A 24,384-nucleotide genomic window follows, 5' to 3' on the forward strand; every position below is an offset into this window, starting at 1 on the left:
CTTTTCCTGGTAAGGCCTTCCTGAGGCTAGAAATAGGCACTCGTCGTCATACTCTTCAAGGCTATTCACAATCAGGCTCCAGTCCTGCCTTTTCTACACTGTTTTTGTACAAATGCTCCGCTCAAGTTGCACTTTCTCTCTCATGGTTCAGCTTAACATCTACCTCTTTGGCAAAATTTTACCACTGTTATCTGAACTTCTTTGGAATTTATTATATGCTTCAGTGTTCTATTGTTTTAAAAAATCGTCCCTGAATCAAATCCTCTGAAACTATTAGCTATGTGCAGTACAACTTTGTGTCCCCTTGTCACCTACTACAGTGTGCTAGGCACTTAAAATATGTGTTGCTTAGCTGGCAGAGATAAGAGAAAGCAACCTTTTCAAGTTTGCACTATAAATTGAATTTCGTGTGTGCATGTACACATGCATGCATGTTCAACCTGCATAGCAGGTTAACAGTTTTAAAGACTAACCGTGCTTTTAAAATTGGAGGACTTGTGAAAAAAATTTAATTTAATATATCTAAGTGAAACATCTGCAGGTTAGATTGTTTGGAACTGCCTAGTAACCAAAAAATATCACACTTCATATATTGCAATACAGGCCTGCATCTCCTGTTGGATAATTATAAAATTTCTTCCTCTGAAACTACTACCACTGCATAGCAAGGAAAGAGAAGGACCCTGTGGCTGTGAGTGTCCACATCACAGAATTAGGGCTCTAAGAACAAGGAACTAGTTAAGGAAGGGAGAGGGAGAGAAAGGGAGAAACATACATTTGTATCTGCCTCTTTTTCTAATATTTAATAACAGTAATAAAACGTCTTAGCTGAAAATATTTATATGACCTAATAAGACATTTTGACCTTTTGGCTATTGGCGAAGTTTTGTGTGTGAAAACTATTGTATTTGATGTCCAAAAATATCATTATCTAAAAGATTATAAATGTACTCCTAAATCTTAAACATTTTAATTGAAGTTTACATAAAAACAATTTTATGCCGTAATTTTAACCGGCTTTGTCTTAAATGAAATTTTGAATTATCCATCATCATCTGACTTCTGTACCTTGTGAATTAAGAGTTTATTGGGTTTTTTAAATAAGTTTGTTTATTTATTTATTTTGGCTGCGTTAGGTCTTCGTTTCTGCGTACGGGCTTTCTCTAGTTGCGGTGAGGGGGGCTACTCTTCATTGCGGTGCTCGGGCTTCTCATTGCAGTGGCTTCTCTTATTGCAGAGCACGGGCTCTAGGAGCGTGGGCTTCAGTACTTGTGGCTCACGGTAGTTGTGGCACATGGGCTCTAGAGCACAGGCTCAGTAGTTGTGGCGCACGGGCTTCGTTGCTCCGTGGCATGTGGGATCTTCCCGCACCAAGGCTCGAACCCATGTCCCCTGCACTGACAGGCGGATTCTTAACCACTGCGCCACCAGGGAAGTACCAAGAGTTTATTGTATTTTAATTGCCTCACTTTTATTCTCTTTTCACTCTTTGTTAGTGAATATACTTGAATTTGGGCTATGGTATTAGTTATTTTAGACATAAAAAAGTGAGTTCTTGTAAAGCAGTTATACTCCAATACAGATGTTAAAAAAAAAAGAGTTCTTGTCAAGAATACCTTAAAGCAAGGACCCATCTTTCTTTCTTTCTTTTTTTTGATACCAGATAGTCTGGATGAATATTTTGAATATGATGCAGAGGAGTTCTTGGTCTCTCTGGCCTTGTTAATAACAGAAGGACGAACACCTGAATGTTCTGTTAAAGGTCGGACGGAAAGTTTCCATTGCCCTCCAGCACAGTCCTGTTACCCAGTAACTAGCAAACATGAATGTAGTGATAAGCTGGCCCAGGTGAGAACTGTGTTTTGAATGTTTTTTATCTTTTATATAAACCTGTTTAAATTCTGTCATTGACTTTGTTAAATCACAATTATAATGTTCACATTTAAGTATAAAATTGGTCACAACATAAAGAAAAGGTACTAATCCTGAACTGCAGCTAATAATTTTGGCTGTGAACAAGGCTCTAAAAGGCTTTTCCATCAGCAGGCAGGTGGGCAGCCAGTTTCATACCTGCCTCCACACACACCAGATTTAAGATTATCTTTGTTACTATGAATTAGCTTTTCTTTAGTTTTAGTCTCAGCCCCGGTTCATCAACTTTGTGTTCTTGTTTATTTAATAGATTGATGTTCATAATTATTTTCCCCACATTAATCACTTTCCCTCTTATATCCCTCCCCTTTTTAATGGGAGGATACTTTTTGCTATCATTAATGTTTTTGTAGAATACTGTTAAAAATATTTATTTTGATATGTAGCGTATAATTTGCTGTAAGGATTTTCCTCCCAGTTAGTCTCTTAACTGTAGTCCAAAATTTTAAACTTCTAAAAATGTTGTCTACTTTGAGTGTTTAATGAAAATGAGTTTTTAATATTTTGATCTTAGAATGAATCTTTCCTCTAATTAATGATGATGTAATTAACAAATGAGGCGAGGCTGGGCCATCTTGCGGCCTGTCAGACATTGGGCATGGCAGTTCTTTTTCCGCAAAATAGAGCAAAGATATCCTCCCCGGAGAAAATTTGCATCATAATTGTTGTTTGCTACTAATCCCCACACTCTAGAGCTCCTAGTGCTGATGCATTGTTTAATGAGGAAACCTAAATAGGCAGACAAGCCTGAGCTGAGCCCTGCAATAGGCAACTCATTTTCATACAGATGTCTGCTTTACAATTATATTTTTCAAATTTAAATATAAAATTGGGTGGGCTCTTGAGCCATTTTGCTTATCTCCATCTTCTTCAAGTGTCGCCAAGCCCGACGAACTAGGTCTGAGGTCGCATTATTGTGGAAGAATAACCTTCCAATCATGGTGGAAGTGATGCTACTACCAGATTGCTGCTACAGTGACGATGGGCCCACCACAGAAGGGATTGATCTAAATGATCCTGCAATTAAGCAAGATGCGTTATTATTAGAAAGATGGATATTGGAGCCAGTTCCTCGACAGTAAGTTGAACTGAGTTTGAAGTTGTCCTTTGTAAATCAGGTTTTCCATTACTTTCTATAAATTATTTTAATAATATATCATATCTTTGAGTCCCTCTATTTATGTAGTAAAATTTACATATTTAGTACTTATGTGACTTCAAATGACACTGGTAAATGCACTCTTATACTCTTGAAAGCACATGTCCTGAGTGATATGTTTATTTCAGCTTTTATCTTTCTAAAATTTAGCCATTTTGTACTTGTTGACATTTAGATGATGCTTTTTTACTTCCCTTAGGAGTGGCGATCGATTTATTGAAGAGAAGACTCTCCTATTGGCTGTCCGCTCATTTGTGTTTTTTTCTCAATTAAGTGCTTGGCTGAGTGTTTCTCATGGTGCTATTCCACGAAATATTATTTACAGGTATGTCTAGGGCAGAAAAAGGACAATGTGTATTCAGCTACAGTGGTTAGCTACTGAATGACATTTTACCTTTTAGGCAGTTTATATCCTTCATTTCTAAATATAAGTGGACAAAATTTACTGAAATTAAAAATTAAAAACTTTACTTGTTTTTCAAAACAAGTTGGAGAAATTTAGATATGACTCAATATGCATTTTGCTTCTTGGGTTAAATCTGGTGTAGAATAGTTTTCAGAGAACTTTTTAGCTTACTTTACAGAACTAACAATGAGAATGTACCACCATTATAAATAAAGTGGAAAAACTTTCTGGGTTGCTGAATTTCCATAATGGTAGACTTAATTTTTAGATCCTGAAAATTATAAACACACAGGCTGCTGAACAACTGTCTTAACTGTCTCTTTAGGCAGGTGGCCGTGAGATAGAGAGTATCTCTTAATCACCATGCGCAACAGAATTAGCTGAATCCATTTATTTAGTAGTAAATGGAAAGTCCTTTTTTCTGTTTTGACAACAAATTTTAAATTATAGTATTTTTGAGCTTTAATGCTTTAATAGAATGGTGTTCTTAAAAAGAAGATGGTCTCTATTCCAGGTATAATCTATTTATGTTGGTTTTGTTAGAATGACATGCATGGTAAAGTAGGTTAAAATAAAATCTCAATAGTAATTAATGCAAACAAAGGTAAGTATATGACTGTTTAACATTTTTTAAATAACATATAATAATGATATGTTTTATAATCCACTGATTCCATTTTTTTCTGTGTGATTCTAGAATCAGTGCTGCTGATGTAGACCTACAGTGGAATTTTTCACAAACTCCAATTGAACATGTGTTTCCTGTTCCCAATGTGTCTCACAATGTGGCCTTGAAAGTCAGTGTTCAGTCCTTGCCCAGACAATCTAATTATCCAGTTTTGACCTGTAGTATTCACACTAATATTGGCCTTTTTGAGAAAAGAGTTCAAGACCATGAACTTAAAACCCATCAGCACCGAAATTCTACTGAAGCAGAGCAATGTAGTACAAACAGTTCACAGCGTCTGTGTAGCAAACAAACTTGGACCATGGCACCCGAAAGCATAATATTACATGCAAAAAATGGCACAACTCCAGAATATACTGCAACTGTCAAAAATGTCAAACTATATCCGGGCACTAGTGGTAAATCTGACTATGGAACATCTCAAGGCAATATTCTGGGCTTCAGTGGTATAGGAGATAAAAAGTCACATGAAACATCAGTGAGAACTTTAAAATCATTTTCAGTGATTGATTCTAGTGAATCTAGCCGCCAGAGTTCCTGGCAGTCAGTTGGTGAGACTAATCCTTTAATAGGCTCTTTAATTCAGGAGCGACAAGAAGTTATTGCAAGAATAGCTCAGCATTTGATTCATTGTGATCCAAGCACTTCACATGTTTCTGGACATCCACTTAATACACAAGAATCTAGTTCACTTAATTCAAAGCTTTTCCGGGTTTCACAAGAAAATGAAAATGTGAGAAAATGTAAAGAAACGTTCTCCATTTCTTTTGGTAATCCAGCGCTCACCTCCTCAGAAGACACCAATGAAGGGAAAATTCGAGTAAAACCAGAAACTCCTCGAAGTGACACTTGCATTTCTAATGGTCTTCATTCTGATCAGTCTGTTGGTGAGATTAATCCTTTGATAAGCTCTTTACTCCAGGAGCGGCAAGATGTCATTGCAAGGATTGCTCAGCACTTGGAGCACATTGATCCAACAGCACCTCACATGCCCCGGCAATCATTCAACATTCAGGACTCCAGTTCAGTTCCTTCTAAAGTGTTTAGGAGTTCCTATGAAGACAGAAATTTGTTGAAGAAGAACAAGGATGACACCTCTGTTTCCATTTCTGATACAAAATTTTCCTTGTTAGATAACATCAGTGAAGGGAAACACTTAACACCTAATAAACGTTTTAGTTCTTTTAAATGCAATAGTAATGTCAAGCCTTCTTTGAAACCTCAAACAAGAAGAAATCTGCATCAGAACAATCCTAGTGAAATCCAAAGTACATTTCAAGAGACACAGAACAAAGCCACTGGTTTAATGAATCCTTCAAATATGTCTCTTTGCAAAGAAGATAACTTAGATTTCACAATCAGATTGGAAAACACACTTTCTGAGTGTCAATTTAAGGAAAAAGAAATTGACAATGAAATCAATAAACAGTATTCAAAATGTAACGGTATTGACAAACAGATTTGCAAAATTAAGTATAAGGACAAAATAATAATAAATGAAAATTATAATCCAGAATCTTTTAACAATCACCAGTTTGATCATTCAAAAAAAAATGACTCGAAAATAAATGTTACTGTGTTGGAAATGTCTGGATATTTGAACAAACATGCAAATGAGTGCTCAGATAAAGACTCAAAAAAGCCTAAGTCATGCGAACAAAATACTCAACTTAATAGTATAGAAAATTACCTCAATAAAGATAGTGAAGGTTTCAAATGCAAAAAGCCAAACCAATTAAACAATGAACAGGATAAGAAAGAAGATCCAGTTGATGAAAAATCTCAAAACTGTTCTCAGAGGAAGAATATAAAAGACTGTTTGTTTACGTGTGAACGCCTGAAAGATAAAGAGGTATTGGTAGGTAATATCTAACATTTCAAATGTAATCCTCAAACATTTGTTATGGTTTGAACTTTGTTTACAGGAGATCTAGTTAGGCCCAAGATGCCCATTATCTATAGAACTCACTGTCTGATATAATAAACATCCTTGTAAATAACCTGCCCACTTCAGAGCAAATGCTAGGTAAATTCTTCCTGTTGCCTTTTTTTGTTTATTTTAATACTGTGAACAGTTGCTGGAGAGTAAATAAGAGTCAGAAATGAAACTTGTATCATTAGCTTAAGGTATTGTTTGACAGCAGCTCTGGCCTAGTACAAGCAGTGTGCCCATTGTGTTATGCCTAGGAATACCTATAGTGAAATCACTGGGCTGTTGGTCAGAATACCCAAGTGTCAGTCCTGACAATTTGGTCCTTGAGTGAAGCTGAATAAATCACGTAACTTGTAAAACCCTCAGTCTCCTCGATTTTAAAATAAGAACGATGAATATCTTTTGCTTATAGTTGTGGTGATAATCAAATTATAGATCTTTAAACATTTTGTAAGCTTTTAATGCACTACCTAAATCAAAGATATTTAAGTTAGTTCCATTTTATTTGTCTACCAAATCACTTTTTAACTTTAGAAAATCATTACTAGGCTTAAATTTCCTTTATTTTTCCAAGAAGTATCACAAATTTATATCTCAGTTATATGGAAAACTACTTAACTGCCTCGATCCAAATCTGAATGACCTTGATTCATCTTCTTTATCATACAAATTAGTTTTGCCGGACATTAGAGTCTTAAAAGTATGCCATGTTTCCAATTAATATTTTTCAACAGACGATCTCTTTCTAACACATGGGTTTAATCAAATGACAGTTTCCAATTTCCTAAAACTATAATTGTCACAAAAACCTACCCTGGCCTTAAGAATACTAGCTTTTCACGATCCTTTCTGGTACCTAATAGGGAGACTTACTTTGACCATGGTATTTTTCAAGCCACTAAGATTTGTTTTTTCATACACTTACTTTAAATATAATTATATAGCATTTACTGGATGCCCAGGCACTCTTCTGAGTGTTTTATACATGCTGGCTTACTAAATCCTTTCACTACGCTCTGAGGTTAGGCGCTATTACTAACTCCAGTTTACAAATGAGAACTCTAGGCCCAGAGAGGTTAAGTAACTTGCCCAAGGTCATAAAGCTAGTAAATGGTAGAGCCAGGGCCCCAATTATTCTTCTCTGATTTTTATTCATGTGTTTTTATGCATTTTTTGTTTCTGGGTATAAATTTGCCATTTTAAATTCTTAAGAATTAGTCTATTTCTTATATCACTTCAAAAACATGATACTGTGACTGTGTTAAGTATATTTTAAAATTCACATTTAAATTTTTGTATCATGCTGTACCAAATTATATTTTCTGAGAATGGCTCTTGCTACTGACATAGTTTTATATTTTAGAATATTTTACTAATTTTTTTCTGTGAGTTTTTTTTCCCACAGATTAAAAGAATTGAATATTAGCTTACTAGATGATAGACTGAGTTGTTTTTTTTTAAAACAAACTTATTTATTTATTTGTTTTTATTTTTGGCTGTATTGGGTCTTCATTGCTGTGCGTGAGCTTTCCCTAGCTGTGGTGAGCGGGAGCTACTCTTGGTTGAGATGCAAGGGCTTCTTATTGCGGTGGCTTCTCTTGTTGCAGAGCACGGGCTCTAGGCGCACGGGCTTCAGTAGTTGTGGCTCGTGGGCTCTATAGCACAGGCTCAGTAGTTGTGCATGGGCTTAGTTGCTCCACAGCATGTGGGATCTTCCCGGGCCAGGGATTGAACCCCTTGTCCTCTGCATTGGCAGGCGGATTCTTAACCACTGCACCACCAGGGAAGCCCAGACTGAGTTTTGATAAATATGTTGATAAGGCAATTGTGTTTGGACATACTTTTTTTAGAATATTTGAGTTTATTCATCAACTTAGAAAAAACTCTTAAACACTGTTTTTTGATTAAAGTGTATATATATGTGTGTATAGATAGTTATATAGGTTGTTAGCTTTACCACCAAGGATGTAATATCTCAGTAGATGTTAAGAATAAATCTAGAAACAAAAAAATTTTAAATATTGCCATTAAAATCTAAATCTTTTCCTAGCAGAGAACTATACCACTTAAACACTCAAGTGTCTGGCGGAAACATAATTTTCATTCCTTGGATGGAACCTCAACCAGAGCCTTTCATCCTCGAACTGGATTGCCTCTTCTTTCCAGTCCTGTAAGTGTTTTTCTCTTATTTTATGTTTAGACTTGCAAAACATGTAAAATGTTTGCAAATCACTTTATCCAAATTTTAATTGAAAAAATTTAAATACCTTCAAAATAAATTTCTAGTGGGAAAACATTTTATTTTTTGATACATTTAATAGCTAAATGTTAATATGGAAAAAGGCAGAAAAAATGAATAAAAATGAATTTATTGTATTAGGATTATAAAATTTCTCTGAAATTCTTTTGTCCAGCGTATTAATTCTCACTAATGTAAAGAAAATACTTAGTGTAAAGTGGATTTTCTCTAAATAGATTTGTATCATAGTACTGTGGCTGGTTGACACCACCAGCTGAATCATCTGGGAATCAAATTTGTGGCTGTCTTTGACTTGCAACCTGTACAGTTAATCGTCTTATTTTGAGACGTTTCCCCACTCTACATTTACTAATAAATTTATAGATCTGAGTGTGATGGTTAAGAACCTCGCTTTGGCATCACGCTGACTTCACCCTAGCTGTGTGACATTAGGTGAGGAATATTGTCTCTCTGAGCCTCAGTTTCCTCATCTGAAAAATGGGTGATAATGTCTACCTTAGTGTTGGGAAGATGATTAGTATCATTCCTGGTAAGCATTTGATAGTCGCTAAAGCTGCCATTTCGGTTAAACCAGAGGTAAGCAGTCAATATCCTAGTAAACTAAAAACATGTTTATTTTTGCTATTGACATAATTTTTGTTTTTATGTGAGTTTTTTTAAGTAAACTCAAAGCATACAATATCTAGCATATTTTCAAAAATTAATTCTTGAATAAGAGATTTAGTTTTAAATTTGTAACTTGGACCTTAGGTGTTTATTTTAGGGAAGTTGAATTCTAAACAATTTAAAATAACCCCAAATGTTTGACCTATGTATGAGGTGCTTTCAAAATGCCCAAGTGATGAGGAAAAAACTTACAGCATCATGCTGGTGTAAAAAGCACTACAGACTTCTGTTCAATGTGGTGGACTGAGTTAATACAAGAAGATCCTTCCTCCTTCCCAAACACAAAAATCCTGGACAAAATATAACACAACTTTTAAATACATAATATAGTGTAAGTGCAAGAAAGGTAAATCTCCGAAACTAACTTGGGGCAAATTATGACCTTCTAGGATATCTAAATCTAATATAGTGCTAGGGTTTAATGCTCCTGCTGGATCAGGAGTCAGGTCTATACCGGTCGTAGCTGGGACCTAAAACCAAACTCCATAAAGCCAGAAGCAGGTGAGGACTGCCATTCTAGAAATGGGAGAAGAGAAAAGTAATCACCTATTTACTTAAGGGGTGCAATAGGAGGGATAGAGTAGATGGGAAAAGAAGCCTCCAAAAGAATTTGGACCTAAGCCTAAGTCACCCATGGTTAGGGGGTTCTGAATTTGTGCTGTCTATGAGAAAACATGAAACTATCCCACATCTATCACCCATGGCACCAAGGATTTATTTTCATGGAAGATAACTCTTACTGAGGATGATCTCAGGGGAATTAAAATTACAAAGCACCTTAAAAGAATCAGCAAGAAGAAGTGGGAAAATTCATATTTAGGAATCCTGTTATCAGAGCAACTTGAAAGAGAATCAGAAATAATTCTTTTTAAAATGTTTCAAGACAGGGAGATCATCTTGGTGCTTTGTGTCCATCTAGAGGGGTGGGATAGGGAGGGTGGGAGAGAGGGAGATACAAGATGGAGGAGATACGGGGTTATATGTTTATGTATAGCTGATTCACTTTGTTATACAGCAAAAACTAACACAGCATTGTAAAGCAATTACTCCAATAAAGATTTTAACATAAATAAATGAATGAATGAGTGAATGTATGTTCCAAGAGATAAATGAAGATAAAGACAGGGAACTGAGATAAGAGAACATGTGGGATTGGAAAAATAGAAATCAAAAATATGAAAAATATAATTGAAGTGTACACACACGTGCGCATACACATACACATGGATTAAATGGTGGACTGGAATCAGCTGAATAGAGATTTAGTCAATGGATAGACACGTATTAAGAAAGCACCTAGAATAAAGTGCAGAAGGGAAGAGAAATGGTAAAATATGAAAGAGCCCTGGAGGATAAAATGAGATGTTCAGTATAAGCCTAGTAGAAATTCCAAAAGGAAGGCTAGATGGAATGAGGAAAATGCAGTATTGGAAGAAATGAAAGTAGAAAACTTTCCTGAATTGAAGACATGAGAATTTGGATTGAAGATTTCACATTAAGTTCTAACTCCAAAATATAGAATGGTGCGCTTGTACAACTCTCAAAAATATTGAGGTTTTTTAGACTTTCAGTATCATCTGTTTCTTAGTCACAAATTAGACCAATCACTCAGATACTTTATACATATTTAACATTAATTCTAGAGACAAATCCGTCTAACTTGTATGTTGTATGTGATTTTACCTTTAATTTACACTTGGGTCTTTCATTTTTAGATCATTTTTAGCTAGTTGGTGGTTTGTCTTAAATGTAATTTGTTATACAATAGTGGTTAAAAATCCACAGTAGTATTTTTCAAACCTATTCTCTGTGAAGCCCCAGCCAGGGTTCTGGGAAATGTGCAGTCGGGTAGGGATGGTTAAAAGAACAGTAGAGTTGTCAGGACCCCAGACTCCCATCGCCATTTAATTCTTTTTTTCCCCCTTTTATTGTAAAGCTATTAATCATTTATTCCTACCCCCTCAATACAGAAGTATATAAAGTAAAAAAGTAGAAGTCTTATTATATTATATGTTGGGATTACATGTAAGATTTGGTTTTAGAAAAAACTGGTTCTGGTTCTTAAAAAATCAAAACCGAGGGAATTCCATGGCGGTCCAGTGATTTAGACTCAGCGCTTTCACTGCTGTGGCCAGGGTTCAATCCCTGGTTGGGGAACTAAGATTCCGAAGTGCGGTTGGCCAAAAAAAGAAAAAAATAAAAACCTAGTAAAAGTGCTTTTATTAATCATCTTTTTTTCCAAACTAGTTAATAAAATGAGGACATAGGGACAATATGTAATAAAGAGCATGATTTTAATAAGCTGTTAGGAGAGAAGTTTTATTATTTTTTAAGATATGCTTAGCTTTCATTTGAAAATTGTTCTGTCAATTCAAGAAAAAAATTAGTCTTCTGAAATTCTTTTGAAACCTAACAAGTGATTATTTTAACCTTAGGTTCCTCAAAGAAAGGCACAATCAGGTTGCTTTAATCTGGATTCTTCATTACTGCATCTGAAAAGCTTATCATCTAGAAGGTATTTATCTTAAAATTCATTAGTGTATATGAAATAATCTTGCACAAAATTCTAGCCTTTCACAGTAAATAATGTTGACTCTGAAAATCAAACTTTGAACAGGAATCCCATTTTTCAGTTTATCATTTTCAAGATGATTTCACACATACAGTTATTAAGGATGAGTGAGGGAGAAATTAAGATGATGAGTAACTAACTATACAGTGGTCATTATGATAAACAAAACACTTACATTGGTTTTAACATTTAAGTGGGTTTGTCTGTTTCTGGTCATTCACCTCCTCCTTTGTCTTATACTCCTTTGCAAAAAAGCCTTGGCAGTTTGTTCCATGTTGACAAATAATACTCTCATTATATTCCTTAGTCACATAAGTTTGCCTTTGTATTCTAATTTTTAACTTAAAATGAAGATTGATATAGAAGACTGCATTACAATATTATATATTTCCAGTAGATGCTGCTATGTGATATGTTATAAATTCCACCTTGAAACCTAGGATGTTATTTATATTCTTTATCAAATATTATAACAAAGATTATAAAATCTAATCAGGAATTTAAAATGAGATATTTCATATCTTAAAATTTGGTTACATTTATTTTTTATTATGGTAGTTTAAGTAAAATTGATCAGATCCTCCTAATTTAATTTGTACAAAAGTGAATTAGAAAATACTGTTGTTAATATGTCCATTTGCTGATTTGTTCTTTTTTTAAATAGTCCTCGACCATGTTTAAACATTGAAGATGATCCAGATATTCATGAAAAACCATTTCTGAGTTCTAGTGCTCCACCCATAACAAGTCTTAGTCTCTTAGGAAATTTTGAGGTAATGTTTTTTGAAACTATTTTAAAAGTTGAAGTTTCCTAACCTAGACCCATGGTGTCATTTATGTCATTTGTTCTTAAAAAGGAAATAAGTGGATTATATTTTTCTAAAGCCTTGAAATCACCTCCTTTCCTTTCCCTTTTTCTTTTTTCCTTATCCCTTTTTCCTTTTTTGATTTCCCTTTTTCCTTTCCTTTTCATGAGAAGTAAAGTTGGGAGAATTGTTGGCAGTGACATTTTAGAATTGGGTAGCTGGTGGAGGAGATGCAGGACTTAGGTGAAATCAGGTTGGATGGAGGTATCCGTTACTCGAGCTGGAAAGTAGACTTGACTGCACCTTCTTACCTGGTAAAACTGGCTCTGGGACCCAGGAAGGATGATGGTGGGCTGATAGCAGCTGATTCATGATCAAGGAGGCTGATTTTCAAAATCAAATAGTGCTTTGTACTATATTTGCAACTCCTCTGTAAATCTAAATTTATTATAAAATAAGATTATTTTTTAAAAATCAAATGGTTAAAGGTCTCTGATACATGTGCTGCTTTATTTAATGACTCTTCTACTTGGGATCAAGTATATCAGGGGTTTAGTTTTCTTCAATTAGAAAACAATCTTAAACATGAACCTGTAAATGACATTTTAAAAAAAATTTTATTGGAGTATAGTTGACTTACAATGTTGTGTTAGTTGCAGGTGTACAGCAAAATGAATCAGTTATATATATACATATATGCACTCTTTTTTAGATACTTTTCCCATATAGGCCATTACAGAGTATTGAGTAGAATTCCCTCTGTTACACAGTAGGTCCTAATTAGTTATCTGTTTTATCTCTTTTATATATAGTAGTGTGTATATGTCAATCCCAGCCTCCCAATTTATCCCTCCCCCCCTTTACCCCCCAGTAACCATAAGTTTGTTTTCTACATCTGTAACTCTACTTCTGTTTTGTAGATAAGTTCATTTGTACCCTTTTTTTAGAATCCACACATAAGCGATATTACATGATATTTATCTTTCTCTGTCTGACTTACTTCACTCAGTGTGACAATCTCTAGGTCCATCCATGTCACTGCAAATGGCATTATTTCATTCTTTTTAATGGCTGAGTAATAGTCCATTGTACATATGTACCACATCTTTTTTATCCATTCCCCTGTCAGTGGACATTTAGGTTGCTTCCATGTCCTGGCTATTGTAAATGGTGCTGCAATGAACATTGGGGTGCACTTATCTTTTTGAATTACGGTTTTCTCTGGGTGTATGCCTAGGAGTAGGATTGCTGGGGCATATGGTACTTCTAATTTTTGTTTTTTAAGGAACCTCCATACTGTTCTCCATAGCGGTTGTACCAATTTACATTCCCAACAGTGATTTTAGGGAATTCCGTGGCAGCCCAGTGGTTAGGACTCCATGCTTCCACTGTAGGGGGCATGGGTTGGATCCCTGGTTGGGGAACTAAGATCTTGCATGCTGAGAGTTGGGGCTAAAAATATATATATATATATATATATATATATATATATATATATATAAGTGTTTTTATTTGTATGTGTGTGTGTGTGTATATATATATATATATATGTATGTATGTATGTGTGTATAAACATATAATCACCTATGACTTTGCTCAACTTGCTTATTAATTTTACTGATTTGGAGGGGGCGGATTTTTGTATGTAGATTCCCACATCATCTACAAATAGGGACAGTTTTATTTCTTACTTTGTAATTTGTATGCCTTTTATTTCCTTTTCTTGTAGTTTTGCACTCAGTAGGGCCTAACATGCATGCTAGTACAATATATTCGTTTAAAGTCACAAAAATCTGAATAAAGTCGTAGACTACATTGGATCATTGGCCTTATCCATTAGCATTTTTGTGCTCTTTTTCTGAAATTTTCATACATCCTTAGAACATGTTTCTTATTTAAGAAACATTTATTGAGTACCTACTATGTGTCATGTTATATGCTAGGAATATAAAGCTAAATAATAAACTGCCTGCCTTAGAGAAGTTTACAGTCTGCTGGAGAAGTTGGACATATAAATAATCTATAAACCGAAGTAATTAGCACTGTAATAGAAATTTTCTCAGTCTCCATATATTTGTTCTCTCTGCTAAGGGACTGGGAAAGTTTTACTAAGGAGCTGTCATTTGAGCTTAGTTACAAAAGTTGAGTAGGAATTTGCCAAGTAAATTGTGTGAGAAGTGTCAAGGGATTCTACACAAAGGGAGCTACATGTGCAAAGGCATATGTGTAAAAGTAGTAAAAGAGCATGGTGATATTGAAAAGCATCATCCAGAACTGGAGTATAAGACTGCGTGCAAGTGAGGAGAGCTGTGGTAAGAGATGTAGGGTGGGCCTTACGTACCATGCTGTGAGTATTTGACTTCATCCTGTGGACATCAAGAAACACAAAGTTTTTAACCTGGTGGGTAACGTAAGACTTTTTTTTTTTTTTTAAAGAAAAACTCTGGCAGTAATACAGATGATACACTAAAGATGGAATAACTAATTAGAGGGTATTGCATTTGTTCAGAGGAGAGGTTATGAGGGTCTGAGCTAGGTTACTGGTGTTGAGAGAGCTGAGGCTGTGAGACTGAGAGGTCCCATCAGCAGGGTATGGATTGGATTGATTGCAGGGCAGGAGGGAGATATAGAAGGCTCGTTGTAACATAGGTCTCTTGGTCTGGTCTTTTTGACACGGGACTTGAGAATTGCTGATGCCACTTTCAAATTTAGACTCATGAGGGCTTGGAGTGTTTCTTTTCAAAGAATTACTGAATCAAAGAAATGTTACTCACATTTCTTGATGTATGCATATATATGTTGATATATGTATAGGAAGGAGAGCTTGTGAAAGGTTTAACATGTTTCTCATACCTGGAAAGATAAACACTAAATTGTTAAAAGTGGTTTCCTCAGCAAATGAGCTTGGGAGAGATGGATAAGGAGCTTCTCTGTTGTTTGTATTTATGTACTTTTAAATTTTTCCCAATGTGTATTTACTGTTTTTTAAATTAAACTAAACAATAAAACATATGTCACATCCAACAACAATTTTTAAGAGGCAGTTGTTTTTCAGTTAAAGTTATGAGTACTTGGCTTTCTGTTTTGATGGAACTTCTGTATATGACCTGTTAACAAGTTTTCAAGTGCTTCTCTGTGGCTAACAGTAGAAATATACTCTGAGGAATAAGAAAATTTCTGATATTATACCTGCTCTGGTAGAGCATACTTTCTTTACAGAGATAAGAATAACTCATTAAACGATTATATCAAAATAATGGTGGAAAAAAAATAATGGTGAAGTTCAAAGATAGTTCAGTGTGGGGTTGGAATAGTAAGGAGGCCAAACTTTGTAAGGTGGTAGAAGATTGATTTGGGAGGGGGTTGATTTCAGGTCAGATGAACATTTGAAATGAGGGCATGGCAATGGCAGTGACCACTTTCCTAGTGCCAGAAAGCATACTAACATATTTCTTTAAATAGAAAGAAGGAATGAATGTGTTAACTTTTAAATTTTATTTCTTAAAAATTCTTTTATTTTGCCTTCCAGGAGTCTGTCTTGAACTATCGTTTAGATCCTCTCGGCATTGTTGATGGCTTTACTGCCGAGGTAGGGGCAAGTGGTGTTTTCTGCCCCACTCATTTGACTCTTCCAGTTGAAGTGTCATTCTACAGTGTTTCTGATGATAATGCTCCCTCTCCTTATATGGCAAGTATTTTTAATTGTCTTCTTCTGCTAAAATCAACCATCTTAATGACAAATACCTTTAAGTTTAAAGAGATTTAGTACTACTTTGGTGCCATGCTTGAAAATATAAAGCATTTCCTAAGAGGGGATTGAAGGCTGCATAGAGATGAATATGCCAAAATAACACCTCACAACTTCTTTCTGAGCAAGCTCTAATAACAGATATCCTCTATTACATTTGAGGATTGTGCTGAAAATTTACTTGTTTCTATGTAATATGAAAAAATGATAAAATTTTGATTAGTGACACTGTGATTCCATATCTTGCTGAGTTCACGCAGATTCTCAAGTGCTTACTGGGCACTCTAGTCCTAACAGTGTTGCCTTCACTATGATCCTCATCTCAGTAGAGTTTAGGTAAAGATTTGGTGACATACGGCTTTTGTGATGCCCTTTCACCCCCTTTCTCCTGTTTGGTTTATCTTTGGACCATTCGTTTTCCAATCCTAGGGTTCTTTAGAATACTAGCTATTTCTGACTCCATGCCAATGTTTTAGTGGAGAGTAAAATAGCTAAGAGGAATAAGAGCACTGTCTTGAGCCTTAGGATCCTATAATTTTATCTTTCCCATCTTTTATTCCAGTGGATTTGAGGATGAAATAAGCCCTCAACTGCAAAAATGATACCAAGTCCTGGTGTGTGATTACTATCAGCCCTTTTCCAAAAGACAAGTTAGTGGCTAGCAGTGCAAGTCTGTAAGAAGTTTACATTGATGGTATAAAATATGGAGTCAGATCTGGGTTTTTATGTTAGGTCTTACTTTGAGAAATACAAATTGCAGTAGGCATAGAAATATACAGCTCTGGTCTTGCTACTTGAATTTCCTAACTTACCTCCTGACCCAATTGCTTCCTTTCTAATATCCCTCTCCCCCACCTTCTAGGTTCCTCAAGGACATTAGCAGCAATGTCTTTTGTTATTAATAAAAACTATGAAAAGCAAATTCTGCATAATTGAGAAACAACAGAGGAAGGGAAGTTACAGTTTTTTAGGGACCTAAATGCAGTCTACTCATTATTGATGTAGTTTGTTCACGGAAGGTTGTTAAGCCTTATTCCATTCTAAGGGTGAAATTTTAATCAAGAGTCTGATTGGTGTTTCATACTTTGATCTAAAAAGCACAGTGGTGTCATTTATTCAAAGTTTTCTTTTTTCAATAATAATAACACTTGTGGGTCATAATTGTAAAGATGCATAACAGTGGTTGTTATAAAAAACAGAGGCCCAGTTCTTCACAAGCCTACCCAGTTATCACATATACCACTTGTTACTCATTTACCATAGTAAGATGTATCCACTTTCCAGTATAATTTTGAAAAAATAACTGTTAATTTTAGATAATTAATAAAATGGAAAATATCATTGAGATAAGCTCAATACCAGAAAAAATGTGTATCTTACTGGAATGCTTACAATATTAGAATATAGCTATAGGGCTTCCCTGGTGGCGCAGTGGTTGAGAGTCCGCCTGCCGATGCAGGGGACATGGGTTCGCACCCCGGTCCGGGAAGATCCCACATGCCACGGAGCGGCTGGGCCCGTGAGCCATGGCCGCTGAGCCTGCGCGTCCAGAGCCTGCGCTCCGCAACGGGAGAGGCCACAACAGTGAGAGGCCCGTGTACCGCAAAAAAAAAAAAAAAGAATATAGCTATAAAGATGGCCATTCTGCTTTACTGGGACATCAAGAAGTCTCATTAGTTTCAGGTATTCTATTGGCACATGGTAATAAAGAATGGAAAGATAAGATCTGAGGTCATTAGTGTACAGAGTCCCTGATGACCATTAGGATGAGTTAGAAACAAGTAAAAGAGTGAATTGGCTGAAAGTCAGCTCAAAAAACTATCTTTGAGTGAAATTCATGAGCAAGAGGTAATTTGAACTATGCTTTAAAAAAGCAAAATAACATTAATTCTTGACCTTGGTTGACATCTAAAAAAATAAGGATTAAGAGATAAAGGATTTAGGGGGAAAGTGGGGGTCGGGGGTGGGATGAACTAGGAGATTGGGATTGACATATATACACTAATATATACAAAATAGATAACTAATAAGAACCTGCTGTATAAAAAATAAATTAATTAAATTAAATTTTAAAAAGAGAGAGATAAAGGATTTTATCACTCTGTCTCCAGAAAGCACACACAAATGATCACAGATTTTGAATAAATATTGAAAAGAGTCTAAATTAGGTTAAGTTAGTCTATCCTTTAAGAATCTTTTTCTTACTTTTCTCTGATAATATTCTTTAATAAATTTTCCAATATGTAATTGTTTTTACTCATTAGGAATGGGTTCCCTTTACAAATGACCCAGTCCAAATTTTAGACCACGGATCTTTCCTACTGTAAATTAATCAAATTAATCTTATTCGGTAGGGAGTGTTATTTGTATTTTGGTAGTTTAGTCTGTTTTCAAAGGTCTGATCATGTTTTGATAAGATAGTACATATCACAGACCAGTGGAGCTGAGACACCAAACCCCTATTTGTTACTCTAATAATAACCTTGGGACCTCTCATGACAAATTATACAAATGACTTGCAAGGGTGAAATTTTAGCACAGAGAATTCTGTCTTTGTGGAGTAGAGATAGTACAGGGCTTTTCATTAAATAATTCCTTTTAGACTAGCTCAAAGCCATACAAATGTCTCTCTCCAATCCTATGTCAGTAGTAAAAATGTTCTCCAAGTGTTACGTAATATGGCAACATTTCACTGTTTAGAAACTATTGCAGGGTGGAACCAGGCAGAAAGGTCTAAAGCAGTTTTGCCCGTGGCAAATTCATGGTATGACTTGCTTTATGATCATATTAACAGCACTATATATTTTATATATTTTCTTCTATTTATAATTAACGAAATTAAGATATACCTCCTTCAGTTTTACTTAGCTTTGCATATTCTCTATTCCCCAGTCACTTGAGAATTTTTTGTGTAAGATTTTGACCAAATTTAGTTCATCTTAATCTACCTATTCCATCCTAAAATGCCAGAAGAAAATGTATTTTTCTTCTTTATGTTAAATACAGTAACTTTCTAGGTGGAAATATTAATATGCCAACCAATTAAAATAATGAAATTTTAAAAAAATAATAAATTTAATAATAATACAAATAAAATTCCAAATACTTTCCCAATCCCTTCAAAATTCCTAACTTGCCATTGCCAATACTAGTCTTATATTGCTTAGAAATCATTGTTGTAAAGTGTTGCCTTAAACTTTGAGGGGTTTTATCCATATTCTTTCTTTATAAATTGATTTAGTTACTGTTATTATGTTCTAAAATCTATTAGAGTTGTATTGTGTTAAAGGAAGTAAGTGTAGGCTTGGTAGTAGATTTTCCCTCACCAGTTTTCTTATATATATTTAGCGGAGGATGGCAAGGAAAAACAGTAATATATTGCCTGGAGCAATGTGATTAGAAAGGTAGCTATTATTTAGATATATTCTGCTTTTTCTTTCTGGAACTAGGAAGAAGAGGAGCATTATATACCATAGCATTTTTTCATGTAGAGAAGATTGTAAGAGAAAAATTATTAAAACTTCATTACTGTGTTGGTTAGGGATGCAGTTTGTTGATATGCTGTTTTCATGCTTTAAATGACCATGTAATCATATTTGTTAAGAACCACATATGTCTTTTCAGTGCCCATTTCCATGAACATTTCCCATTATTAACGTATTAATTTAATATTCTGATTGTCAATTGCTGTTCACTTGGAGATTAGGTATTCACATATTAGAGTCTGGCCTTCCCTTTTACCTTTGTCCACTGCTTTCTACCCCCCACCGCCTCCCCTGGTCTGTCTTTCAAACCCAACAAATGTTGCCTGATGGGACAGTCCTGTTTTATATTTACTTTTACATCAGGTTGACACATTTTGGCAGGTACAGTGTAAAATGATGGGATATGAGTTGTAGAGCATGCAATTATTCTACTTAACTACTCAAAAGAAAACTATTCACCCAGTTAAATGAATCAGCATTTGTTTCTTAAAGCCACCTAAGAATTAAGTATCACAGTCACCACCTGTAGTAATTTGGTCATCCTGGTTATCTAGAAACTTTCACACATTCAGTCTTAGCTTCCCGTGTTTTAATTTATACTGTTCGTCATTGTTTCAACTTCTGCAGTGATTACAGCATCTTTCTCAGAAAACTATTTTATATAATATGGCAGTGCCTCTCAAACTTTAATGTACATATGATATCATCTGGGGAATCTTGTTAAAATGCAGATTTGATTTGGTAGGTCTGGGGAGAAGCCAGAAATTATGCATTTCTAACAAGTTCACAGGTGATGCTGATGATACTGGTCTGTCTCTAGTCAGAAGTCCATATGTGTATATAACAACTCAACTTTCTGACTGAAGAATTGACTTCATTTTTGGGAAAGACTTAGGATCAGTCCTCATTCCTGAGTTTCTGTATGTCCAAAGACCAATAAATTGTTTTGCTTCATTTCCCTGCTCCCACATGGTACAAGAGAATAATCCTGTCATCTCCCTTTATTTCCTTTTTAGTTAAAGAACTTCTCACTTCTATATCTTATATCTTAATATTAATTTCAAGCAGTATGGTCATTGATGTTATGTATTGTTTATTGAAGCATCTCTTGGAAGAACAGTAAATTGTTTCCTAGTGAGGTGGGATCCTCACTATTTCATATTCATAGAATGTATCTCTATTAATTCAATGTGAATGTTTTTCCATACAAATACAATTCTGAAATGTTAGTAATTACATGATTTATTATTCTTATTTTAGTCTTTTATGTATATATATGCATCAGTTTGTACTCAGTTTGTCTTCTTTTATTTCAAGGGTGTGATTACTTTAGAGTCCCTTGGTAAAAGGGGTTATCGAGTACCTCCTTCAGGAACAATACAAGTGGTATGTGTTTTATAGCCTACAATTGCAATAATCATTCTCTCACATACATATAGAACTTAGCCCTTTCTCCTGCTACTGCTGCTGCAACAACTTTGGTAAGTAACAGTGGGGCTGCAGCTTTGTTTGGAGTTTCCCTGCTCTGCCTCAGGAATGACCATTTGGGGACCTCCATAAAAGGAAAGCATTAATAAGCTAATCAAGGTGAATGCTTTAGAAAAATAGTGTATGACAGTTAACATAATTTAAATAGAGCTATTTTCAGTATAATTAGAATTTAGATTACCAGTACCTTCTACTTAATATAATAAGCCGGACTGAGATTGACCTATGTAAAAGGAGACCCCAAATATTAGTATTGCTTTGTCAGGGAAACATGGGAAGCAAAATTATATTATCCCTACTGTAATAATTTCTAAAATTGATTTAATGAGACGGTTACACAAAGCAGAAATGCAGTCCGACAGATGTCAGGGCAAAGAATGCCTCTTTCCTTTTGGTCTAGGTGTAGATCTAGTTTTGGCTTAGGAGAACTCTTCTAGCCCAGAGCAGTAATCCTTCATCATCCTTGATCTAGGGTTCTCAGAAGAGTAATTTTATATCGAGGCCAGTTTGTGATTGAGTTCATCTCCAAGTCAGACCCAGGATAATCCTGTAAGCGCGCAAGTCTATTACAGTGTTGGCTCTTGCAACTCTTGGAAGGAGTCTAGCTGAGATTTGTCAACTGTACCTCAATAAAGCTGAAATTAAAAAAAAAAAAAAAGAGTCTAGTTGAGTTCCTCACACTAAGGATCTGGTCTAATCCAGCAAGCCTTTTGATGACCTTTGGCTTCAGTGTGATCAGTGCTTCGAAGGACCACTTTTACTCATCTTCGTTGTTCCAGTATAGCGAAGAATCTGTACATTTGTTTATTTCGTATCACACAGGAATGAAACATAGTACTAGGCAATATATATGCATGTATGTATTGCAGTATGTACATACGTATAAATTTTACCAAGGAAAAATCACTGCATTTTAAAGTAAGATTTTTATGTTGAATGTATTTCTTGAACTAAAAGAGTGATCATCTTCTGATCTCTTGCCTCTGGCTCTGTAGTGCTTGTGAAAGTGTGGGTCACTGGAAAGCTAGCTATCAGGTGTCATAATAATGAGGCAGAAACCCAGAGGCAGCACATTTACCCCTTGTTTGAAGACTACCAACTCTACTGGCTATTTTAAATCTGAAATTTGGATATGTCTTTCATTCCTTGTATAAATTTAATTATGTATAAACATGGCTTGAACTCCTGGCTTGCTAGTTGTTGTGGTTGTTAAATGTATTATTAGCCTTAATCTTAAGACTCACTAGATTTCAAAAATTGGATCATAATATTGATATATTTCTCATTTTGATTCAGTGAGTGATGTCCAGTGCCACGGATGAGCTTCTGAAAGCATGGGCACCAAGTTACCTATTGATGTGTTGGTAATTTGGTTAAAGTCAAATCAGCAGCTTGGAATTTTGTTTAAAAATTAGTACTTTAAAAAATAATATTCCTTCAGTTATTAATGGCCAAGTAGCAACTGAATTTAATTTCAGTCTATTATGATATTGATGATGATTAAAAAAAAAGTCTAGTGTCACTGCAGTGTTTGAAATGAATCCAACTGTGAGAACATGAAGTATTACTTAGCCTACTTTGTAACTAATAATAATGAACTTTATTTTCTAAACCTGGAAAAATTTCCAAACAAGAAAAATTCTCTTTTTTGAGAATATATTTTAAATTTTATAATAACCATATGTACCTGAAACATCATATCAAAGTCTAGTTTTACCAAGATTTTATTTTTTTATTTAAAAAAATTCTATTTATTCACTATTAAAATGTGAGGAAAACTAAAATTCTATTTTGAGCATTTTTCAGTTGACTTATTTTAATAAAGCTAGTGTTTGAAGTAGTTGAACTGGAATGCTTTAATTCAGTGAAGGTGTATTTTGCTTAATCTAATGGAACCATTTCTTAAAATATGAACAAGAGTAAATGTTATGTATTATCTATTATTAATATGACATTTGTGACTAAAGATTTTGATTTGTTACAGGAGTTTTTATTTCTTTTATTTCTGTAAATAAAAAATCTAATTGAACCATTAAAAAATATTGAATATCATTTCATAAACTTCTGAAATTTTATTAACTTTATTCCCCCAAACTGAATTATATCCACTGGGATTAATTTATTATTGAAAAGCCTATTTTATTATTGGCACAATCATTTTGAATCAAATGAACAAATCACTGTTTTTAAAGAATAATTTCTATATTGTTTCTTCAGACCTTATTTAATCCTAATAAGACTGTGGTGAAGATGTTTGTTGTGATATATGACTTACGAGATATGCCAGCCAATCATCAGACATTCCTACGACAAAGAACTTTTTCTGTACCTGTTAAACAAGAAATGAAGAGAAGTGTTAATAAAGAGAACATCCGACATACAGAAGAACGGTTATTACGCTACCTCATACATCTGAGGTAATGTTTCAAATGAATATGAAAATACGTTACTTTAGAAGAAAACTCTAAAATTTTTAGTTTATTTTTAAAAACTGTCATTCTAACTAGACGAGTACCCCTTGGAATTTGCTTAACTTCGACACTCTTTATGATAGGCCAGGATGCAGAAAACACATGGCATATCTTCCTTCAGTCATTACTACTTGTTGAATTAGGGGAGTTTTCATTTATAGCTGTGTAATGGAAACTATGTTATAGCAAAACAATGCTAATATATCTGGGGGAAATGAAACACAGTTGTCTAAACCCATGCTGTCCAATAGAATTGTAATATGAGCCATATATATAGTTCTATATTTTCTAGTAGCCACATTAAAAAAAGTAATAAGAAGCAGAGGTTTAATATATTTTATTTAACCTAACATATTCAAGTGTTATAATTGGAATATGTAATCTATATAAAAAGTATTAATGAGATATTTACATTCCTTTGCTGTACTCAGTTTGAACTAGCCACATTTCAGGTGCTCAGTAGCCACATGTGGCTTGTGGCTGCTGAGTTGGACAGGGAAATTCTTAACTTTCATTTATTCATTCATTTATTCAACAAACATTGATGTGTCCGGCATGCTTCTAGACTCTTGGAAACAGCAGGGACAAAATCTCTGTTCTTATACAGCTTATATTCTGGTGATTCCATTAGAAATATATTTTCCTCAGACTTTTACTACCCAGCTAATAGCTCTAGGTTGTGAGAAACCATTTGTTTGCTCTTGAGGTCCATGCTTCCAGCATCATAGGGTAAGGTTTTTAGCCCTGAAATCCTAGTGTAGTTCTTAAGA

At 34.7% G+C, this 24,384-nt stretch overlaps 1 protein-coding gene across 7 annotated transcripts in view; it reads left to right on the plus strand.

Moving 5' to 3' along the window:
• Nucleotides 1–24,384, plus strand: part of ATOSA (atos homolog A) — an 87,412-nt gene that overhangs the window by 60,793 nt on the left and 2,235 nt on the right. For 4 of the 7 annotated variants that reach the window (XM_079910986.1, XM_079910987.1, XM_079910988.1 and 1 more), the window contains 10 exons: nt 1,664–1,848; nt 2,808–3,010; nt 3,291–3,416; nt 4,195–6,043; nt 8,169–8,288; nt 11,480–11,559; nt 12,281–12,389; nt 15,952–16,110; nt 20,973–21,041; nt 23,361–23,560. In XM_079910986.1, the coding sequence (XP_079767112.1) occupies nt 1,664–1,848; nt 2,808–3,010; nt 3,291–3,416; nt 4,195–6,043; nt 8,169–8,288; nt 11,480–11,559; nt 12,281–12,389; nt 15,952–16,110; nt 20,973–21,041; nt 23,361–23,560 (3,100 nt within the window). The remainder of the gene's footprint in view (nt 1–1,663; nt 1,849–2,807; nt 3,011–3,290; nt 3,417–4,194; nt 6,044–8,168; nt 8,289–11,479; nt 11,560–12,280; nt 12,390–15,951; nt 16,111–20,972; nt 21,042–23,360; nt 23,561–24,384) is intronic. The other 3 variants (XM_079910983.1, XM_079910984.1, XM_079910985.1) reach the window with 3 other exon arrangements.

Source organism: Stenella coeruleoalba, assembly GCF_951394435.1.
Source record: "Stenella coeruleoalba genome assembly, chromosome: 2".
Lineage (NCBI taxonomy): Eukaryota > Metazoa > Chordata > Mammalia > Artiodactyla > Delphinidae > Stenella > Stenella coeruleoalba.